At 38.0% G+C, this 21,278-nt stretch overlaps 1 protein-coding gene across 5 annotated transcripts in view; it reads left to right on the top strand.

Annotated features, from left to right (window-relative positions):
* Positions 1–21,278, top strand: part of dock10 (dedicator of cytokinesis 10) — a 61,633-nt gene that overhangs the window by 27,804 nt on the left and 12,551 nt on the right. For 3 of the 5 annotated variants that reach the window (XM_041994731.1, XM_041994729.1, XM_041994728.1), the window contains exons 3-35: positions 2,004–2,093; positions 2,680–2,762; positions 5,567–5,639; positions 5,899–6,045; positions 6,365–6,499; positions 6,915–7,101; positions 7,995–8,083; positions 8,465–8,548; positions 8,667–8,828; positions 9,055–9,303; positions 9,397–9,519; positions 10,823–10,905; positions 11,010–11,132; positions 11,216–11,295; positions 11,379–11,566; positions 11,727–11,792; positions 11,909–12,001; positions 12,128–12,251; positions 12,377–12,498; positions 12,628–12,711; positions 13,594–13,686; positions 13,890–14,008; positions 14,265–14,334; positions 15,915–16,028; positions 16,207–16,278; positions 16,367–16,513; positions 16,646–16,729; positions 16,822–16,918; positions 17,078–17,110; positions 17,316–17,488; positions 18,067–18,183; positions 18,604–18,721; positions 18,825–18,946. In XM_041994731.1, the coding sequence (XP_041850665.1) occupies positions 2,004–2,093; positions 2,680–2,762; positions 5,567–5,639; positions 5,899–6,045; positions 6,365–6,499; positions 6,915–7,101; positions 7,995–8,083; positions 8,465–8,548; positions 8,667–8,828; positions 9,055–9,303; positions 9,397–9,519; positions 10,823–10,905; positions 11,010–11,132; positions 11,216–11,295; positions 11,379–11,566; positions 11,727–11,792; positions 11,909–12,001; positions 12,128–12,251; positions 12,377–12,498; positions 12,628–12,711; positions 13,594–13,686; positions 13,890–14,008; positions 14,265–14,334; positions 15,915–16,028; positions 16,207–16,278; positions 16,367–16,513; positions 16,646–16,729; positions 16,822–16,918; positions 17,078–17,110; positions 17,316–17,488; positions 18,067–18,183; positions 18,604–18,721; positions 18,825–18,946 (3,744 nt within the window). The remainder of the gene's footprint in view (positions 1–2,003; positions 2,094–2,679; positions 2,763–5,566; positions 5,640–5,898; positions 6,046–6,364; positions 6,500–6,914; positions 7,102–7,994; positions 8,084–8,464; positions 8,549–8,666; positions 8,829–9,054; positions 9,304–9,396; positions 9,520–10,822; positions 10,906–11,009; positions 11,133–11,215; positions 11,296–11,378; positions 11,567–11,726; positions 11,793–11,908; positions 12,002–12,127; positions 12,252–12,376; positions 12,499–12,627; positions 12,712–13,593; positions 13,687–13,889; positions 14,009–14,264; positions 14,335–15,914; positions 16,029–16,206; positions 16,279–16,366; positions 16,514–16,645; positions 16,730–16,821; positions 16,919–17,077; positions 17,111–17,315; positions 17,489–18,066; positions 18,184–18,603; positions 18,722–18,824; positions 18,947–21,278) is intronic. The other 2 variants (XM_041994732.1, XM_041994730.1) reach the window with 1 other exon arrangement.

Raw genomic sequence — 21,278 nt, 5'->3', positions numbered from 1 at the left:
CAGGAGGACAAAAAACTTTGTTTAAATTATAATACTTGTTTTATGTTGAGTTTAACAGACATTCGAAAGATATGTGCCAGTATTCACTCCATCATAAAATCCCATTGTTTATTCACATTAATCACACATGTAAACTTGTCTTTACTTCCAATAGCTCATTTTCTCTGGCTCCCTTGAGCTGTTTGTTCCTTAGTACTTTATTACTGTGCTGCATGTTTACTGGACATTATTCTATTCTATTCTATTCTACAGTCATTTAGCAGACGCTTTTATCCAAAGCGACATTAAAATGGTCAAATTGGCTACTTTTAAATTGATTCATTTGCTAGTAGAGCAAACAGCTGAAGCTTAAATGCAACTCTTAATTCAGCTGATTTTCATCCATTTGGCTGCAAAACAATCTCCTTTGATTTTTTTTTAATTTTTTTTTTTTAATGTGTGCTGTTCCTTACTTAAAAGTAAACATGGTTTGCCAAACTATTGTTAATGAATAGCCTAAACGACATTTACTAGTTTTGCTTTTCTGCCATCTTATTGCTAAAATATGAGTCGTCGCCAGTTGACTGCACATCTAAATCAAAGTGTCTCTTTATGCTGACATGTTTTTATTCTCTTCACTTGGAGATACAGTACGTCTCAGCATTTCATTCTGAATATGAAAATCCATCAGAAAGATTGAATGTTGATTTTTCTGTTTTATGGATCATAAAATGTACTCTCATGTAATCAAACTTGCATGATTCATAGATGGACTTATTAGTTTTTGAATCAGTGCTAAGAAATTGAAACTATTTTAAGATCTTTTAATGGACAGAAACTATTTTAAGAAGAAGGAAAACAAATATTACATTAACATATTAAATGTCATATTACAAGTATGCCTTAAAGAATTGGAAAGGTCCTGACAATTGTAAGGCCAGAGATACACTTGGCTTTATTTGCACGTTTACATCTGTTTGTAATTTAGGTTTGTTTAAAGTACTAGTTGTGCAGACACTAATGCTTTGTATACAAGATGCAATATAGCGAGGTAGTCCAGGTAAAAACATGACTGGATAGTTTACATCCTTGATTTAGGGGCCATAAACACCATTGGTGATGGTGCAGCTATCACATAATCTATGGTTTTCTTTATCTTGCCTAAATAGCAACCTTCTTTGTTGTTTCAGTGTTTATTGATTTTATTATGCAAAATAAATAAATAAATGGCCACTGTGACGCTGCCCACTGTTTGAGAACTTTGAAGTTCAGATGTTCATCTTGGTTTTTCGAAGGCAGAATTCACCATATTTTGACAACAGGTTGGAGTCAGAAATTGAAACGCAACAAAAATATATATATTTTTGGCCAAATATCTACCTAATTATGATATTATTTTTTAGAGGGGAAAGGTTTAGCTTGTGTGAAAACGTTCTTACACCATTTCATATTTAAAATGATATGAAGAAGCTGAAGCTTTTTTAGGTACTTCCACATTAGTTTCAGTCTCAATCATTTACTGTATATATCGTCTACCATCAAACCAGGTCATAGTATGCTTCATCTCCTGTAAACTCAGGGGTTTTTTCATTTTCACTCACTGCAATTTATCACATGTGACCCTGAACAGAGTTTGTCAGTGGAAAGATGAATGGATAGTTTCTTATTAACAATAATCTTGAAGGATATTAGGGTGCTAAGCCTTCCAAAACCAGATTTATTTCTTTGGTAGACAACAGCCCAGCCCAGACTATAACCACATCTCATGCATATGGATGGGATTTGCTGCGTGAAATAGCTTTTCTTCTCCCTGGAAGCTAATTTGACATATTGTTATTCTTAATGTTTACATGTCATTCAAACATGCACCACTATATTTGGGGAAAATTATTTCAAAATTTTGTTTTCAAATTGTGATTTTCTTCTGCTGTCCAAATAATGCTTGAGAATGATCTTCATTTTAGGAAACTTGATTCTTAACTTGACATTGTAATGGCTCGTTTTCTACCTCTTCATCCCTGCAGGTATCCACGGTGCCTCAGGAGAGACGAACTCTCAAGTCAACTGTTCCTGAGGGGGCAGAACTACAGGCTGAATGTCTGCTGGTCAGACAGGTGAGATGTGCATGAGTCTGTGTTTGACACACACCCTCATCCTCTTGTGAGTTGGATCTAAGTGAATCAGCTAAGATATAAAAATGGAAAAAGGTCTTGGTTTGTGGTAACTTGTCAATTTATGCTGTTTGTATTAGAATTTAATGATTCCAGAGATGTGGTTTCAATATTCTGGCAAAATTTTAGTAGTTGTGCATGCGTATCAGGACTCATTTTGGATCAGCCAGCCTCAGTTTGAAGGGTGGGATCTGCAGAAATCCCCCAAACAGTCACAGCTCATTGGAGACTAGCGTAATACTTATGACTAACTTTGTGTGTTTGTATATGTGTACTTTTCTGACTGTGGTTGCATCTGTTTGACTTATTTATAATGTGTGATATTATTAACCAAAAGCTCATATCTTCCTGTGCGAGGATTGTGACACAGTCTTTAACAAGCAGAACAGGATGTGAAACTGCCTTCTGTCTCTGTGACTTCCACAGTGCTTCAGATGCTCTGTGAGAGTAGTAATTCCACATCAGGCCTCTGCCTGTACAGTAGATTAACTGTAGCTCTCTTTTTCATGACCTTTACCCTCTTCTTCAGGCCTGCAAATATTACAACTCTGAGCTAAATGTGATCCAGTTCAAGTATGATGACTATGCTGGAGATTACCGTCTGCTGCCCAGGTAAGACTCTTTTGACAGTGTTTAATTTACATTTTGTGTTATATCTTTTTGTTTGGTTGTGTGTTTTTGTTTTTTTAGAACTTTAAATTAAGTAATTGTTTAGTATTTGAAACTCGTTAGCATGAACGCTAAAACTCGAGTGTCATCAAGGCTGAATTGGCATCCAGGCAAGAATGGCAAACAAACTGAGGGCACTATACTGCTCTGGATATTAGAGGCTTTAGGTTTACTTTATTACATTTGCGATTATAAAATTTGATGCATCGTAATTTAATGCAAAATTGTGCCATTTGAAGTACAATATGAGTGCTGATGCATGGATAGAAATTATCCATGCATCAGCACTCAATTTAATGCATCAGCATTAAATTATTGTGCAAAAACCTAATATGTTTCAATACAAATTGAGGTTTACATTCTCAGTCATCCAGTTTATGGTAATCCTAATCCTATAAGAGCTTGAATCAAAGCTAATATAGAAACACAAGAAGAGTGTAGTTGTATTTGCAGTCCAATGCCGCATGGAGTGCACAGAGCCAGCTCTTCATGTCCACCTGTGTCTTAAGGACGAGGTACCCTCTTTAGAGGAAAAGTAATGTGCACATTGTGGACAAGGAAGACAGATGTTTTTAAAAAGGAGTGAAAGAAGCCATGTTAACTGAGAAGAACCATCATTAAACAGAGGAGGTGGCCTCAGATTTCGTCTGTCCAACACCTACAGTGCAGCTTTGACTCTCCTTCCTAGACAGTTTTGAAACAGTTCACACCTAGAGTGTTGTGACTAAAGCACATCACATGTTGGTCAGGCAGGTAAGCAGCTTGCAGGTGGCAACGATCCTAACGACCCACAGGATGGTTGAGTGGGTGAACAACTCTTGTGTGACTTCACTGACCCTCAAGTGTGAATGGGCAAACTACAACTTTAAAGCCTGGAACTGCACACCAGCTTAGAAGTGAAGAAGCCTTTTGGATGAGAAGCAAAGTGTTTTTAAGAGGAAAAAGTCCAGTTGTCTTCGATTCAAGCTCTTAGAAGTTTGTAGTCTTTTTATAGAGCTGTACATTGTTAAAAGCCTCCCATGTCAATTTTTTATTACCAAAACAAAACAAACAAAAATGAACACTGTAAAAAAAAGCAACATGAATATTTTGATCATCAAGGCATGTGACACATGCACAAGTCACTTTTTAATGCTTTTGCATATTGCATTGTAAATTGCAAAGATAAGAAAAAGAAAAAAATAATTTAATTATTTTTAAACACAATATAGCTATTTATAATCATCATTATTTGAATCAGTTCTGTTTGATCAAAGCTATTGTTGTCTCTGGTCTGCTTCATCCAAAAAGCAGAAATAAAAACAAAGCTTCAGCGTATATAGGGTATAAAGCTTACTTGTCTGGATTACTTGTCTAATTTTCAGTTGGTTTTATTATATTAATCCAAGTTAGTGTTCATAAACATGGTGGCTAGCAGCTTTTAGGCCAGCCAGAGCTGTAGATGCAAGAGCTGTTATAAGAGGTATGTGTAATGTTATTCTATGCTATTATTCTATTATCATCCAGTGTGGAGCAGCAATGGGAATTTTTGGTTTGCTGAATGCTTAATGCTATTTATGTCCATATTAGATTAGATGAATCAACTCCAAATGTCAACATAAACTCACATGATTAAATGTTGTTCATTTTCTTTGCTTTACTTGTAGCAAAATATTTTTAAACTACCACAAATCACTTTTTTAGTGTTATGTTATGTGTTGTATTAGAATACTATGAAAAATATGGATTCATGTTTGTTTGACATCCTGACTTGACTAATGTATGAGTAGCTGCTAACAGCAGGAATAACTGCACTCTATTATACTTAGAGTGGAATGCCGTGCCTGTGGTTTCTGCCATCTTTCTATTGTAAATAACTTTTAATTTCTCTATACATCCCTTTATTGGATGTCAGTCGTCTTGTCAGATATCAGTTTGATCAGTGAGTCTGTGATTTAAATCAGGCTGTCAGTCAACCACAGTTTTGTCAGTCCCAGTGAGACTGACCCAGAGCCGCCCTACAGCCACAGGAATGTCTCTCTCCTGTCCCATGGATTGCCACTGTATTCTTTCAGTCAGTTCACATGACCTCTGAAATGACATCAAGAGTAAACAATAAAGTAAAAGTAGATTTAAACATAAATTAGAGCAGAATACTGCTGAAGTATCATTCCATAAAGTTCATGTGTGATGTCACTCTAAAAATGGGAAACCCAAGTGCTGTGTTGTTTGTTTGTAAACTAGCTGTTGGCTTACAAATTTATGAGGTAAGCTAAAGTGAAATACACGTTGGTGACCATAGCACAATAGGAAATTACAGTTAGTTGTCACTGCTGTGATTTGAGTAGAGCGATCTTCATTTGTGGAGCCAGTGGCAGCATTCCTGTGTGGATGCCCAGCCCAGAATGACCACAAGTTTTCTAAATGCAATCCAACAAGAGATTTGTCGGACAGCTTTTATGGCTGTTCGACTTTTAGTGGAGGGTGGCTCCAGCTTTGTCCTCTATACACTGCAGCCTTGCTGTCTGTACCTCACAGCACACACACACAAAGACATTTTATCCCAAAGCTCACACACAAAGGAGGATCTGACTGTGAAATCAGTGGAGCGGGACTGAGCAAGGACTACTTTTTGTTGACTCCTGACAGAGAGCGATGGAGCAGAGTCAGCCACCCCTAGTCATTACTCAAATGCTTTAATTGAATTCCCGAAATTGGAAATCCATAATTTCTCAGCATTTTCTTTTTCTTTCCCCTTTCGTTTACAGAAAACTGTATAAAGCAGAGAAGCTGCCATCCCATTCTTTTGAGATTGACTTTGAAGATGTAGACAAAGATGAGGTCAGTAATGGGCTTTTTTCAAGTACTTACTGCTATAAAAACATTACATAATGTCAAATATTTTTGTACCCTTAAAACTTGCAGTATACTTTGTGAGATTGGTTAGTTCATCATGTGTGACTGAGAAATGGTTAATGAACATAATTTGTGTGACAAATGGCCAGTCTCAAGTCTTGAAAGTCTCCGTCTTATTGATCCACTCTGTTTTAGCAAAGGATTAAAGCTAATGAATTTGTAACTAATTATGTTCGTTTTACAGGATACCACTTCTCTGTCCTCATCCAAAGGAGGAGGGGGTGGAGGCGGTGGAGGAGGAGGTGGAGGAGGAGGGATTGGTGTATTTCGCTCAGGCTGGCTATACAAAGGGAATTTCAACAGCACCGTTAACAATAGTATCACTGTCCGGGTGAGAAAACGACTGATGCCATCTCTTGCTTAACACACACACTGTTTTCATCCTTATCCTTTTTTTCACCTCATTTTACCATGAAATGTTTAAACTCTCTCTGTTCAAGCTAGGATTTTGAAGAAACTTGATGAAATATTTAACCAACACTTAACAAGGGTTTTTAAGCAAAGTCACATGTATAACAGAACTATAGAAATGTTTGAAGTTCTCACAGATAAAGCCTTGATACCATGTTTAGGTTCTTATTTTTTAATGTAAAGACCAAATGATCGATTTGACTCAGATTGTATATTTGAAACATATTTGTGTTTTGCAGTCATTCAAGAGGAGGTATTTCCAGCTCACGCAGTTGACAGATAATTCCTACATCATGAACTTCTACAAAGATGAAAAAATCTCCAAGGAGCCCAAAGGTTGCATCTTCCTTGACTCATGCACCGGTGTGGTACAGGTGCGCCTTAATATGTTCATATAAGAAAGCAGCCCAACGCTAGATGCAGAAAATATCTTGCGGTTCATGTGCAGCTATCTGTGCAAAATAATGAAAGTAGGCAAGTGACTTTCAGGCCCCCTTCCTTCAGAACTGCAACAATAATGTGTATATAGACAACGTCTGCACAGACAGAAATGCAGAAGTGCAGAAATTCTCTAATCTCAGCTTTAATTTGCATAGGCCTGTGTAGGAAGGGGGGGGGGGGTTGCAGTATTGTAATCGCACCACTGGAGAATTGGGCCGTAAGAGTGATCACACAAGGCAAAAATAATGTAGAATGTTTGTAAAACAAAAGTTCTAACAATTTTTGTTAAATGAATCTCGTTTTGGTTGTTTTATTACAGTATCATACTTTTCTCTTCATCCCTTAAAGAATAACCGTCTGAGGAAACATGCCTTTGAGCTGAAGATGAACGAGGTTACATACTTTGTGCTGGCCGCAGAGAGCGAGCAAGATATGGAGGAATGGATTAGCACGTTAACCCGCATCTTACAGATCAGTCCCCACGACGGGCCTGCTCCGGACCGCAAGAGCCTGGACCTCACCGAGCATCGGCAGGGTGAGATCGATCATGTTTTTGTTATTCAATAATACAGATTTACTATGATGGGTGTTGAGAAAGAAAGCTGAAAAACATTTGGAAATAGCAAAGGGGGTGGAATCACAATTTAGAGAAGAAAGTAGCATTTAAAAAGAGATTATGACATTTTTGTATGACTCCAACATGTGGATAAATCATGGTGGAGAGGTGCTTTTATGCTCAGTGTCAGCAAAAATTTAACCTTTTCCTCTCTGTCTGACTTCCTTTAACTAAATAATATCTATCATCTTGCCATGGCTTATGGGGAGTTTCTCCTGGGTTTGGGCTTAGAGCATAACATCACTTTCAGGAAATGAGACCTGACAGTAACTCCACCTTGGTTTAATACATGAGATGTAGTTACTGAGAGACCTCTTATGTCAGTTCTGTAAGAGGTAGGGAATTGGTCCACAGCCTGAAACCCAACATAACACACTGGTGGAACATTGAAAACCATTGAAAAGTAAAGGAATGATGTAATAGCCACAGCTGTCACGGTTCTGTGGTCTCTTAGCATGCCTCTATATCAGGCTGTGGGTATGTGGTGACCTACCATTAATGAGACATTATGTTCTGCATGACTTTTGGGAAGCGTGGCTCCAGGCAACACGAAGAGTATATTTCTGCAGAAACCTTCCTGCCTTATTATCCATGAACGCCGCAAGAGGAGTCATATTTTATTATTTATAGGATGTATGTCTGTTGGCTCTGGCTAGTGTGCATTTAGTTTACTGCAGAATCTATTTTAGAAACTATTATATGGACTTTAAAGTAAAATGAATCGCTTGGATCAACTTTCCCATCCAATCAATGAAGGCAGTCATCACTCATAAAGAGATTCTCAGGAGTGCTGATTGTGTTTGTTTTCTCAGCAGATGTGTTTGACCTGTCGCTGAGTGACTGCGTTTTGCAGGAAAATGAAGAAACTACGGAGAACGGTATCAATCCAGAGCTGGCAAAGGTTGGTTACAGTAACTAATCCCCTTTTTCTCACAGTGCTGGAACTTAGCTACTGCTTCAATTACACAGTATTACTATATTCACTATATTGTAAGAAATACAAGACTCCAATAGCTTTGTAACATTTTATGAAGAAGACAAGCCATTTCTCATTTTTTTTGGTTCATACAGTGATCTTGAGAGAGTATATATGTTTTTTTCTTTTTATTACAACAAAACTGCACAGGTTACCATTGAATTCAAGTTGTTGGAAGTTTTAAGAAACATATAAATATAAAAAGAAGTAATTAACATGTAGATTGAGTTTCACATTTAAAATGCTAAAACTTGCTGCTTTTACTGATGGTCTCTTCCTGTTTTCCTGCCATCTGTTCTGTCACAGTATATCTCAGAGACTGATGAGAGAATTCGTTCTGCCAGGAGAGAAGAGCGGTTGAATCTGTTCTCGCTTGATCCTGACACTCCTGTAAGACTGCTTTTACAATAAATCTTTTAAAAATTCAAAAATGGTTTTCCTTATGCATGTTGTTGCATTTGATAGTTTCTTTAAATAACACTTGGTTCCTCCTTGTCTCCAACTGCAGGTCCTCAGGAGCCCACGATCTGAACATTCTTCTTCTTCTGAAAACCCCGCAGTACGACCGTTTGAGGAAAAGCTTGGCAGAAGGTTCATGATAACTTGCAGATCCCTCAACCTCATGCTGCAGGGTTGCATCAGTGAGAGTGAAACTGGTCCGGTTACCAATGTGAGCATAACATCCATACAGCTCTTACAGTTTCGTATAGTTATTCTCTCCATTACTGAAGGTGTTTATGTTAAACTGTCTCTGTGAAATAAGTGGAGATTTTTTTATATATATATTTAATTCAAAATATGGTTTTAATGGGAAGTAGGGAAGAAAAATTAATCTATATTCTTAGAGTAGTTCTTGTAAAAGTTCAGAGACTGATCAAACTGATCTGATCCATTAGATCGAACCCTTCTTTGTGTCGCTGGCTCTGCTGGATGTACGAGAAGGGAGAAAAGTTTCTGCTGACTTCCACATCGATCTCAACCACGAAGCAGTGCGTCAGATGCTTGGAGGCTGCACCAACGGGACAGGGAGTCCAGGTATGGGAGTCGGGCCTCAGGAAAATGGTTTGTGCTCTCCTGCTGAGAAGAAGCCTGGTGACTGTCATCTCAGCCTGGACCTGGATCAGTGGCTTTGTTTTCCCAAGCAGGTATAAGGCTGTTTCTCTTTCTTTATGCTCACCTTCTCTTACCCTGCATTTTTTGGCTAACTCTAACATGCTTCTTCCATTGTGTCCATGTAGGCCATTTTCTCAGTAACCAATCCCCACACGGACATAGTCATGGTGGCAAGAGTGGAAAAGGTGCTGATGGGAAATATTGCTTGTGGCACTGAACCTTATATCAAGAATACAGACTCCAGCAAGGTCAGAAAGTTTTTTTTTATTCCGATGTCTGTATCTGTTACATCTGTTTTTTGCAACACTAAATGAAATAAAACTAAATCCTATGTTTATACTAATTACAAATAAATAGCTTAGAGCTAAAATCTTTAAAGTGTCTTTTTTCTTAGCGCAGTGGTTCCCAACTTATTTTTCCTGAGAACCCCATTCATGCAAGTACTAAGAAGTAGTGCACCTCCTACCCCACCCCGTGCTAAAACCGTGCTTGGCTGTATGCTTTCATTAGCGAGATTCTCACCATAAACACTGTCTTGTCCTTTGATGAAGCCAAAATTAAATTAAAAACATATAGCCTTACTTTTGTTTTTCTTTTTTAAAAATAGGAACAAATCATCTGCTCTGTGATGTTTCTCAGACAGATTTTTATTAATTTAATGTTGCAGGAAAAATCAAGGCTACCAGGATAGACATGAAGTGCTCCACTACTGTAGCTCGACCTGCTCACTGACCTCACGAAACCCAGTAAATGAGAAAAAATTGATTGGATTCACCAGTGTTAGCTTTATAAGTGGAATTTATTTATTTATTTTATTGACTGATTGATTGATTGTTATGGTGACTAAGGATACCTATGTTAAAATATTGTATTTTGATGACCCTGCATTTATCCCTTTGGGATATGGTTTAAAAAGTTTGTGTTTCCAAGCTACCAAAATGGCAGTTCCATGTGAATGAAATGTCCTGATGATTAAAAAAAATCTTGAGCAGACACCACTTCAACTTGTCTCTGTTTTGACATTAATTACAATGACTCTGAATGATCAAAGCATCTGGGACACGCTGTGTTCTTTGGGGGACGCCACTGGGGGGTCCCAGGCCCCAGGTTGGGTACTGCTGTCTTAGCGCATGCTAGCAAACATGCTGTTAGGGTGTTAATTGAAAGGGATATGACTTAATCTAGCAAAACTGTTTAGACAGACATTTGTAAAATGGTTTTTCTGTAAAACCCAGGCTTTATCTTCGTCACTGTATGCCTGAATAGTTCAAACATTAGGTTTTTCCAAGATCATATCCAAGACGTTTCCTGGCTTTCCCTGCTGGCAGCACTCCATGCGGTCCATGTTTAAATGGCTAACTGAAGCAGCAGACATTCAACCTGCTGCCAGAGTTACTGTCTTGAACAACCCCCCTGATTTAGTTTGTCACGCGGTCAAGGTCAACTAAAATTTATGGCTGTTCACATCCTATTGTGTTCAAGAATGTCAGCTGTGGGATCTTGTTAACATTTTTTTCTCTGTCAACACTTCTTTGCTTGTATCTTTAACAGACTGTTCAGAAGATTTTAAAATCCAACAAACAATTTTGCAGCAAGCTTGGAAAGTTCCGTATGCCGTTTGCCTGGTCTGTCAGGTTAGTTCAAGTTTTTAAATTCTCATTTAAAATTTTTTTACCCGGTTGATCTCATTTAGTCTTTCCTGTTAATGTCAGTTTATGTCTTATTGTCTTTTTTATAGGCCCGTGTTTAAAGACAACCATGGAGCGCTGGACCGAGACTCTCGTTTCTCACCTCTTTTCAAACAGGAAAGCAACAAGATTTCCACAGATGACTTGATAAAGTTGGTGTCTGAGTACAGAAGGTAAGATGGTGTACAGCAGAGAAGCTGGTAAAGATAAGAAACACTTGTATTGCAACATTTTACTTCAATTTTTGTCTTTGCAGGGCTGAGAAGACCAGCAAACTACAAACTGTACCCGGGACACTGGACATTGTAATGGACCATGTCCCAATGGAGCATCCTAGTATGTCTGCTCTTAATCCTTAAGGTATCTTCTTTCTCTGCCTCCTTATCTTCTCTCCTCTAAATTGAACTTCTCTTTTTCAGACTGTGTGACATCCTCATACATTCCTGTAAAGCCTTTTGAAGAGCTGAGCAAACACCTGCCTACGGTGGAGGTTGAAGAGTTTGTCCAGGACACCACTAAATTCACCCAACCACACCGTGTATACAGAAACCACATCTATGTCTACCCTAAACACCTCAAGTATGACAGTCAGAAGAGCTTTGCAAAGGTGAGTAATGTTTAATTCATTCCTGACTTGAAGAAAGATGAAAATCTATTACACAATTACTTCCAGCATTCCTTGTTTTTCCACATTCGTTTGGCTTTTTTATTGTACAGTCTTTATATGTGCTCACTTGTTAATATTACAATGGTCCTCTTGTTCAAAGGCTCGTAACATTGCCGTGTATGTGGAGTTTCGCAGCTCAGATGAAGAAGTCGCCAAACCCTTAAAGGTGGAACATTGTTTTGAAAAATTAAGGCTAATGAACATTTATAAGATTTTACAAGACTCATTCCTTCTCAACTCAAACTCTCCTAAATATATCATGGGAATTTATTTTTTCTTTAGTGTATCTATAGCAAACCAGGAGGACCAGTCTTCACCACAGCAGCCTGTTCCACCGTCCTGCATCACTCTCAAAACCCTGACTTCTACGATGAGGTGAGGACAAAAAAAGTTTTGAGAGTGATAAAAATTTCTTTTCCTGAAAAGAAATGAGGGAAGTTCAGGAGTCATTATATAGAACACACACAATGCTGTCTGTATAAAATGTTTTTGTGTCATCAGGTGAAAATTGAGCTTCCCACACAGCTTCATGAAAAGCACCATCTACTTTTCTCCTTTTACCACGTTACCTGTGACATCAATGCTAAGACGAATTCCAAGAGGAAAGAGGCCTTAGAGACTCCAGGTGAGATGGTCATAGAGCCGGGTATGGAGCTCTTAGTTTTTCTCCTGTTATGTATTTAAATCATTTTCTTTGTTTCTCTTTCTCAACATGTGTTTCTTTTTCTTTCTTCTTTTTTTTTTTTGTAGTGGGATATTCTTGGCTTCCTCTCCTCAAAGAGGGCCGTGTGTCATCTCAGGAGTCCAACATCTCCGTCTCCTGCAACCTTCCTCCTGGATACCTGGCCATCAAGGAAGCCAGCAGCACCAAGGTGAATGGGGAGGAGGAGGGAAGTAAAACAGGATGGAAGAAAAGGATGTGTGAGAACACATGGAGGGCGTAGCAGCACAAACTGGGATAGTGTTTCCAGGGTTGACCCTTTTCTGTTCCCTTTTTACAGAATGGAGCAGATGTGAAATGGGTCGACGGTGGAAAAGCTATCTTCAAAGTTTCCACCAATGTTGTCTCAACAGTGTACACTCAGGTAAGACTGTCATCTGACTTTCTGGTAGACTCTTGTTTGAAGTGAACAGCAGGATAGTCCCCAATGTATCTGAACAGTCATATAGAAAGTGGGTGGATGGTTGGCTTTCTCCATGCTGTTTCAGCCACTACTGTGCATGATTGTAAACTGAACCAGAATGATAACAAAGCCTGTCAAGCTCTTAGCCTTAAAATGAGACTCAGAGTGAAACTGCTGGTCTTTTCGATTTTCAAATGACTTCCACATTCTCTTGTAGAATTAGAATGAATGGGTACTGCTTGTGTGTGACAGTAAAGTGGGCATAACATGACCATTAGGGATTCCTATGCAAATTATGCAGAGTGCTAAAGCATGCAAACTAATGCAATGTGAGTCCAAGATGTGCATGTTGCATTAGTGGATTGTGAAGTGATCCTTTCAAAAGTAGTGTGACACATTAAAAAAAGGAAATGGACCCTTTCTTTTTAGTTTTCTCTGTAGATGATGTTTGTATCATTACCCAGCAGTCTCTTGACTTTTAAGTGGGTTAGAGTTGGATCAGCCTTGTCTTAACGACACTTTAGGAAATATAAAATCATCGGATGATAACCAAAATGCTTTGCAGATAAGTAAGACTAATCTATAATGTTTAATCAAGTTTATTCACTATTAATCAGAATAGTTAATTGTGTGTAAAATGATTATATCTGCCCAAAAACCCCACAAGCTATAAATTTATCTTTTTACATTTTGAAGACAATATGTTTAAATGAGGCAAAGGGGAATTGAGAAGTATTGGAGTTTATATTTTAGAAATAATTGTTACTTAAGAGGAAGCAAGTTCACTAAGTAGTATTTCAGCTGCTGGCTCCTGATTTTCACGAATTCTTCTGTTTGTGCCAGGACCCCCACCTGAACCGATTCTTCCAGCAGTGCCAGAAGAGAGAGCTGGACCTCTCTCAGCCTCCTACCTCTAACTTCCTCAACTGCCTGAAGGTCAGACAAAAAGTCTCTAAATCTCCTCAGTAATCAGGACTGAAATTGTAACCACAGGAACCAAAGCTGCATGTCTAATGAGCGTTGCAATGTTATGTCAGACTTTTTCAGCCTCTTTATGTATTTCTTTGGTTTCCACTCTTTTCACTCTTTTAACTTCTCATCCTCTTCCTCCTGCACTTCTTTTTCTTTTTCATCTCCAGGGTCTTCTTAGCATGGAGAAAATCCCGGTGATAGTCCGGTTCCTGCCAGTACTCTTCAACCAGCTGTTCAAGGTTCTGACTCAGAATGACAATGATGAGGTCACTACTGCCACCACTAGGTAGGTAGTGGTACTGCAGGGTTCTTTCACTTAAATTAATATTGCATGCAGCAAAAAATAAATAAATAAAACATAAAATAAATAAAATAAAATCTTCCGATTTTTTCTCTTACTTAATTTTTTTTTTTTTTAAATGTATGAATAATAAATGTTCCAGCTATTAAAAAGAAGCAACAAACAGACAATGTTTGTCTGATTTTTTTTTTTTTTTTGTCGAGGCTGTGTTACATAAAATCTTGTTGTTCTTCCTCTGCAGAGTTTTGGTGCACATTGTTGGCAAGTGCCATGAAGAAAATCTGGATCACTACCTGCACTCATATATCAAGGTAACATATACTGTGATATACATCTGTGGAATGAACTGAGTTTGTTTTTATATGTGTGATGGAAAATTTTGTGGGAAAAAAAAAAGATCATTACACAATAAATTTGATGTTTGCTTTTCCAGAGTAGAGTCAAAGCGCTGCACAGACGATAAAATATGTGGAAGGGGGAAAAAAGAACCAAAATGGATTTTTATGTTTGTCTATATATTTGTGTGTGTGTTTGAGCCACATGTCCAAAACACTATGCAAATACACAGGGGGGGAAAAAAGGAAAAGGAAACAAAAAGGTTGATTAAGAGGAAGGAAAACCAGGACATTCAAACTGCTCAATCAGAAACAAAAGGCATGTTTGTTAGGGTGAAAATCAGTGAGCAAATTAGAGAACTAGAGAAACCACAAATCTTGTTTCATGTTGCCACAGAGAAGGAAAAATGCACAGTCTGAAGAGGCAACAGCAGACAGGAGTGGTGAAGCAAGGATTATATGACCAGCAGAGCTAACGAAAGCAGGGTTTCCATAGTAACAGATTGGCATGACGTTCAAGACCAGTAGTGTCCAATTTGTGTGTGTAAGCAGTTGGTGAGTGTGTGTAAGCATGTGTCTTGCTTGAATGGAGGTGCTGGTAATAAACCATGTTTTCCCTTTTATTGTTTACATAAATTTTTTAACTAGCCAAGTTGAAAATGTTTAATTATATTTGCTTCATTGTATATAAGTGTAGATGTATATACTGTTATGTTATATTTAAATGTGTGTACGCGCACGTGTGTGTGGGTGTGTATATATCTATATATATTATTATTATTATTATTGTTGTTATTATTATTATGTATATACATATAAAATATTTCCAATAAACACATTTCTTTAGATATCAGAGATTCTATATTCATTGGAAACATACAGATGATGATGAAAATAATAAATTAATAATCATAATAATAATCATCTTTTTTTCAACTAAGAAATAATTTAATCCATTAGATACCAAATATGCTAACCGCCTAATAAAATAGCAATACACAGAAAATTCTACGTACTTCTTACATTGTCCCAGTGACTTAGGGATGCTAGACCTTTCTCACAATTTCCATCATGACATAAAGTTGTTGATAAATATAATTATTAATCATATTATGTAAGGTTCAGTATTTTAAAAAGAACCTTAATTAGTTTTTAAGTTTTCATTATTTTAGTTTTCCTATTTCCAAACCAGACATTTAATCAACAAATTGGAAAATATATTTAAAATATTATTATGTTAATTATTATTATTGTTATAATGCTTTTTTGTTAAAATTAATTTATCTCTTTTTACATTTTGCTTAAAAAATGTCTAATAAATTATAATGTCGGAAAACAAGAGTTTAATTGGAGTGTTTAATTTTTCTTTTGCAGGAAAACCCCTCTTAACCTTTAGTTTTTCAGTCTTCTCACTACTGCTGCTTTCCAGTCAGATCTTAAAAATCATTAGAAAATCTCAATCAATAATGAAACAAACAAGCAAAAAAGCCTGCAGCCTCCCTCCTGTAAATGCACCTGTGACCAGCAGTTTCTGACAATTTCCCATGTGTTTGTAGTACGTGTTCAAGTCAGAGGCTCATGGCTTCAGGACAGTTCATGAAGAACTTGCGAAGGGGATGACCTTTGACCTGAAGAGCAACGAGCAGGCAGCAGTCAGAAATGTCCTCAGGGTTGGTTTCTACTCACTCATCAATATATTGATTGCAAAATGGAATTTTTTTTACTTATTCAGCATGAATAATTTGTTAGTTTGTTTGTACCTCATAGGCTTAAAAAGAAGAAAAGATATGATCGATGATAATCTTAAATAAATATAGAACAAGATTGTTTTGCCTCTCCTGGTTTCAGTTCTCCTGGTTCTTCTTTGAGCTCATTGTCAAGTCCATGGCCCTGCATTTGGTTGACTCCGACAAAGTAAAGGTAAGGTAACAGCATTTTCTAGGTGCAGTTACTGTGTCTCTCATTTTTCCTGGAACATGAAGCTTGACCTTCTCATGCTTTCCTACAGCATCCAAGGCCCCAGCGCTTCCCATCCTCCTATCTGAGCCGTTTGGAGACCTTGGTGGAGACGGTGTCTGAACACATCTTTTGGAAGTACAAAGAACTGGGAGAAGAAACACGCAGTGCCAACTTGGCTGTGGCAGCTTTTGTCAAGGTGGAAGATATATTTAGAATTGATTTAGATTACAATATTAATTAAAGCATTTCTTTTTAAAAAGAGCCATTATTGATGGCATGGGATCATTGCAGTTGGTTTTGCAATTTTATTGTCTCCATCTCTTTGCAGCGCTGCTTCACTTTGATGGATAGGGGCTTCACATTCAAACTGATAAGCAACTACATTAACATGATCACGGCTACTGACAGCAAGGTAACGAAAATGTAGCTGAAGTCATTATCAGTAATGTGCAACTGCGCAACATAAGTAATCTATACCAGTAATCCTTTTTGTGGAACTGATAGGTCCTCTGTGAACTGAAATTTGAATTCCTGAGAGAAGTCTGTAACCATGAGCACTACATTCCTCTCAGCCTTCCCTTACCCTCAGCTCGCATCACAGGTAAGAGCTCAAGGTAAACCCTGTAGCTCATTGTCACCAGTGTTAACATGGTAACTGTCATACCTCAAGTAGCTCTCACTCTCATCTGTGTATTAACACTCTATCAATCTCTCTTTCTTTTTCTGCCATTTCTTTCCGCATTTTATTTGCCCATGTCAGACCATGCATCCCCAGAGCCACAAAGCACTCATGGTAAATATGTTCACTCATTCCTTTGTAAGGTTGTATGTGCTGCAGTGAGTGTGCTGCTTGGCTTGTCACATTATTTGCTCACTGTAACTAGATTACCGTTTAGAAAAGGATGAACTCAGGGATGAAAAGCAAATATTTGTAAGAGCTTAATCTACATTGTGTATAACTAAGTTCATTTTCCTTTGTCATCTTACTGTGGTGTCAGTGCCTGAGTACAACCTGACTGGAGAGTTCTGCAGAAAACACTTCCTGACTGGCCTGTTGCTACGGGAACTGGGACTGGCTCTGCAGGACGAACAGGACCTGAGACATCTAGCCTTGGCCACCCTGAAGACTCTGATGGCCAAACACTCTCTGGATGCACGCTATGCCACCAAGGTGGATATGTTTAACTGGAAGAAACCTAAAAGGCATTAAAATGAGTCATGTGCACACAGCTCACGTTTTCCCATTGTGACTCATGCATAAAGACACACATACACACTGATGTGATTTTTCATAGCAGCTGCAAGCTGCGCTGTGAATGTAATAATGAATGCTGGGAAGCATCTAGAGCAGTTCAAGCTAGTAATCTTCCCTCTGATAAATACTGCCAACCACAACACAATAGCATGACAAAAAGCATGTGGTCAAGACCCAGGCTGGCTCTGCTCAAGCCTGAGTCAAAACCAAATCTATCATTGGGAGTACAATGGAAAACAGGAAAACAATTAAGTACATTAATTTTTTTAAATGCTACACTGTTTTTACATAGTAAATTACATGTAAATTCGGTCTTTTTCTGACTTTGAGGATTACCTCTAGAGAAATTCTGAGGGGAAAAAAAACATGCAAGTTTAGCCATCAGCTTTTGTATGTGCTTGGTAATTAAGTCAAAGATAAATAAAAAGTTGGGCCATCTGAATAAATCTCAAATGAGCCTCATGTGATTTCTGTTTGATTTGATGAATTACCAGGAGAAGCAGGCAAGAATTGCATCTCTCTACCTGCCTCTGTATGGCCTGATCCTGGACAACATGCCTCGATTCTTTCTCAGGGACCTCTTTCCCATGTACTTCACTGCTAGTGACCAGGTAAGATGTAAGATGAAATTCTCTGAGATACTCTATATACTGTATGATTAAAGTGTATATAGAAAAGTATTTTTGAAGTAAAATAACCATAAACCTGTTAGTGAAATTGTGTAGCTCTTTAAATGTGCTACTAAGAGCAAATTCACAATCTGATGTGCACATTTTGTACTTTTTGTTATTTAATGTAAATTAACCAGTACACGTTTAGGCATTTTTTAAAACTACAAAGTCACTGTAACAGATGGTTATATTCCTCAATATCACTATGTCTTGACTGTATTATTACTATTACAATATTATTATACCAGCTGGACTCATTTTTGTCCAACACAAGATTTTGTTCTTAGTTGTTGAAGGTTTGTAGTGACTGCAGCCATTCATCAGAACTGAATGCTGTACAAAATGCTGTTCTCATCACAGGGTTCTCGAGATGACGTCAGCATGGGAGGGGGACTGGCGGGAGGGGTGATTCCTGTTACTCGCCATGGCCACTCGGTGGATGCCTCCTTTTCCAAAGAAGTGCTCAACTCCATTACAGGTAGCACTGTGTGGCATGTGTGTGTCCGTTTTAAGAGTCTATATACAATACAAAGGTGTGAATTAGGACAATAATAGGGACACCCTTCCCCCCTCTGCACCAGCCTTCTCATCCTTGGCGGTTGCCACGGGTAACCAGGCGGACTCTCGAGGTTCTTTGATCAGTGTGGACTCCAACCCTAGCAACAGTGACAGGAACAGTGAGAAGATGGATGGATGTGAGAAGGTGAGACCGGAAAAAGAAGAGATAGTGTATTATTTTATTTTATGACACATCCAACATCTGTCTCTGGAACTTAAATCATTTAAGTATTACATGCTTAATATTCTACCTCTATTTTATCATGAGCCATTGATGATAAATTATACTATCATGATAAATTATATCACAGGTTTCGGAGAGAAGAATATGCAAAAATGACTAATTTTCAGTCACTGATGGTGGATTAAATGGACTTAAAACACTGCTGTTACACTTAAGTAATACTGACGCTGATCTATCAACAGTGCTTGACTCCAGCCAGGACTTTCGTTGCATGTTATACTTATTTAATCATTCTAGTTAATAAAGAAAAACATTGCCTAAAAAGATATTTATGTCATCAGTACCTCCAGGACTTTAAATTAAAGGTCCCATATTATGCAAAAGTCACTTTTTAATGGTTTTGGAACAGTCATACTGGTCCCCCCGCATGTGTAGGAGACCCGTAAGTGTGAAACTCTTTCAGGCGCTCTCTCTCCCCCCTGCTCCACCTCTAGGGAAGTAAGCGCTGAAATGAGCTTGTTTGAAAGCGTGTACGTTATGACGTCATAAGGGACAATAACCACTCCCCACAGAGCGATGGACCCGTCTACCGGCTCTCAAAGCCCGCCCTCTAAAAATCACCTAGCGCCCAGTGTTTTTCCCTCTTCGGCAACCCTCGTTAGCGGACATGGCTAAGCGACAGAAGCACTGTTCTGTTTGTGGCTGCATAAATGAACACGAAAACGTTTTTTTACTTCCATCCACTGAACCCACGAGGACTGAGTGGATTAATTTTATTTTTGGAGGAAATGTACCCGGAAAACTTCCAAAGGTTTTGCATGTCTGTGGCCAGCATTTCAAAGAGGACTGTTTCCACAACATGGGGGCATGGAAAGCAGGCTTCGCCAACCGTTTGAAGCTGAAGCCAGGTTCAATACCAACTGTCCGTGACACAGCTGGAGAGGTAAGAGCTGGCAGTTATTTTATCGTTTTGGCCTTATTAGTCTGATAGCTTGAAAATATATTAACCTGTCAATCACCTCATGACGGGCGATGCGATGGGCGGAGCCAACAGCTGAGCTGCTCCACCAGGGTTCCGCCCACCGTAAACGGCACATTTCTGAAGCTGCTAAAAAGAGGGAGGTGAAGAGAAGCCGCTGCACTCAAACTGAGGGTCGATTTGTCCATACCATGGCGGAAATATTTCATTTAGATATTAATGAATGGTCTCAGATTGGGAATAAAGTGTATAATATGGGACCTTTAACACATGCCAAATGCAGGTTAAAATCCAGTTTGGTAGGTGATAAATGAAGCTAATCATTTTGGTTATTTTTCTTGGAAGTACTATCACGATATTTCCCATGAACACTATTCCATGATGAATCATACATCCATTGGCTGCATGCTTATTTAAGTGTAAGTTTTAACTTCTATGCCCTGCTGGCTGAACAAAGTGCAGCTGAATGAGGAGTGAAATCAAGATGAAGTGATGTGAAGAACGAAAGGAAAATGTAGCAGTAGTTGGATGGTGTAAAGAACAAGGCTGGTAACAAGAAAAGAAAGGAGAGAATGTTGATGACAAAAGAGAAGGTGGAAGCCACTGAGATTTAGCGTGCAGATAGTTTGTTCTCAAGCAGATCAGTTAGTGCACAAACTCAACGATTAAGCTAAAAGAACTGAGTTTATCCAGAGTGACACTTTTCATACAGGGGCTCTGAAGATCATAGTTCTGATGACAGCTCTGAAAACATTTGATTAAATGAGAAGTTAGGATGACTTTTTAGTTAAGATGATTGTATTTTTTTGTATATATCTTTGACTTCTCCTCAAATATTTCAAAAAGTTCTCCAAAATTTAAAGTAGATCATTTAAAATGTGTTAAGAATTAAAGTTAAAATTTTCCTTTCTAGACAAAAAGAAAACATTGACAATATGTTGTCATTGTTTTTTCATTTTTTAGTGAAAAAAACAATAACAGTTTAAAGAAACCTGTATGATTAAGTGCATTCAGTTGCAATTATAATCTGGATTATTATTCCCTTTAGAAAAAGGGCTAATGAAAAAGCTGATTGGCTGTAACTTTAGGGATCTGTTGGCCACATTGGTTTGTCTTCAAAAAGATAATTTAGGGCCCTGCCAACAACTTACATCACAAACACCATTAGATGACTTTAAAATATTTTAAATTATTCAGATTTCTAATATTTTATATAAAAATGACCTGCCTGACCAAACGTTCTGTACATTTATTTGCTAAGGTTAAATGGTGGACGTGAAGGATATTTCTAAAACAATTTTTCCTTTGTCTGTG

Source organism: Melanotaenia boesemani, chromosome 9 (genome assembly GCF_017639745.1).
Source record: "Melanotaenia boesemani isolate fMelBoe1 chromosome 9, fMelBoe1.pri, whole genome shotgun sequence".
Taxonomy (NCBI): Eukaryota; Metazoa; Chordata; class Actinopteri; order Atheriniformes; family Melanotaeniidae; genus Melanotaenia; species Melanotaenia boesemani.
The sequence above is the reverse complement of the archived record's forward strand: the minus strand, read 5'-3'. Positions and strand labels throughout refer to the sequence as shown.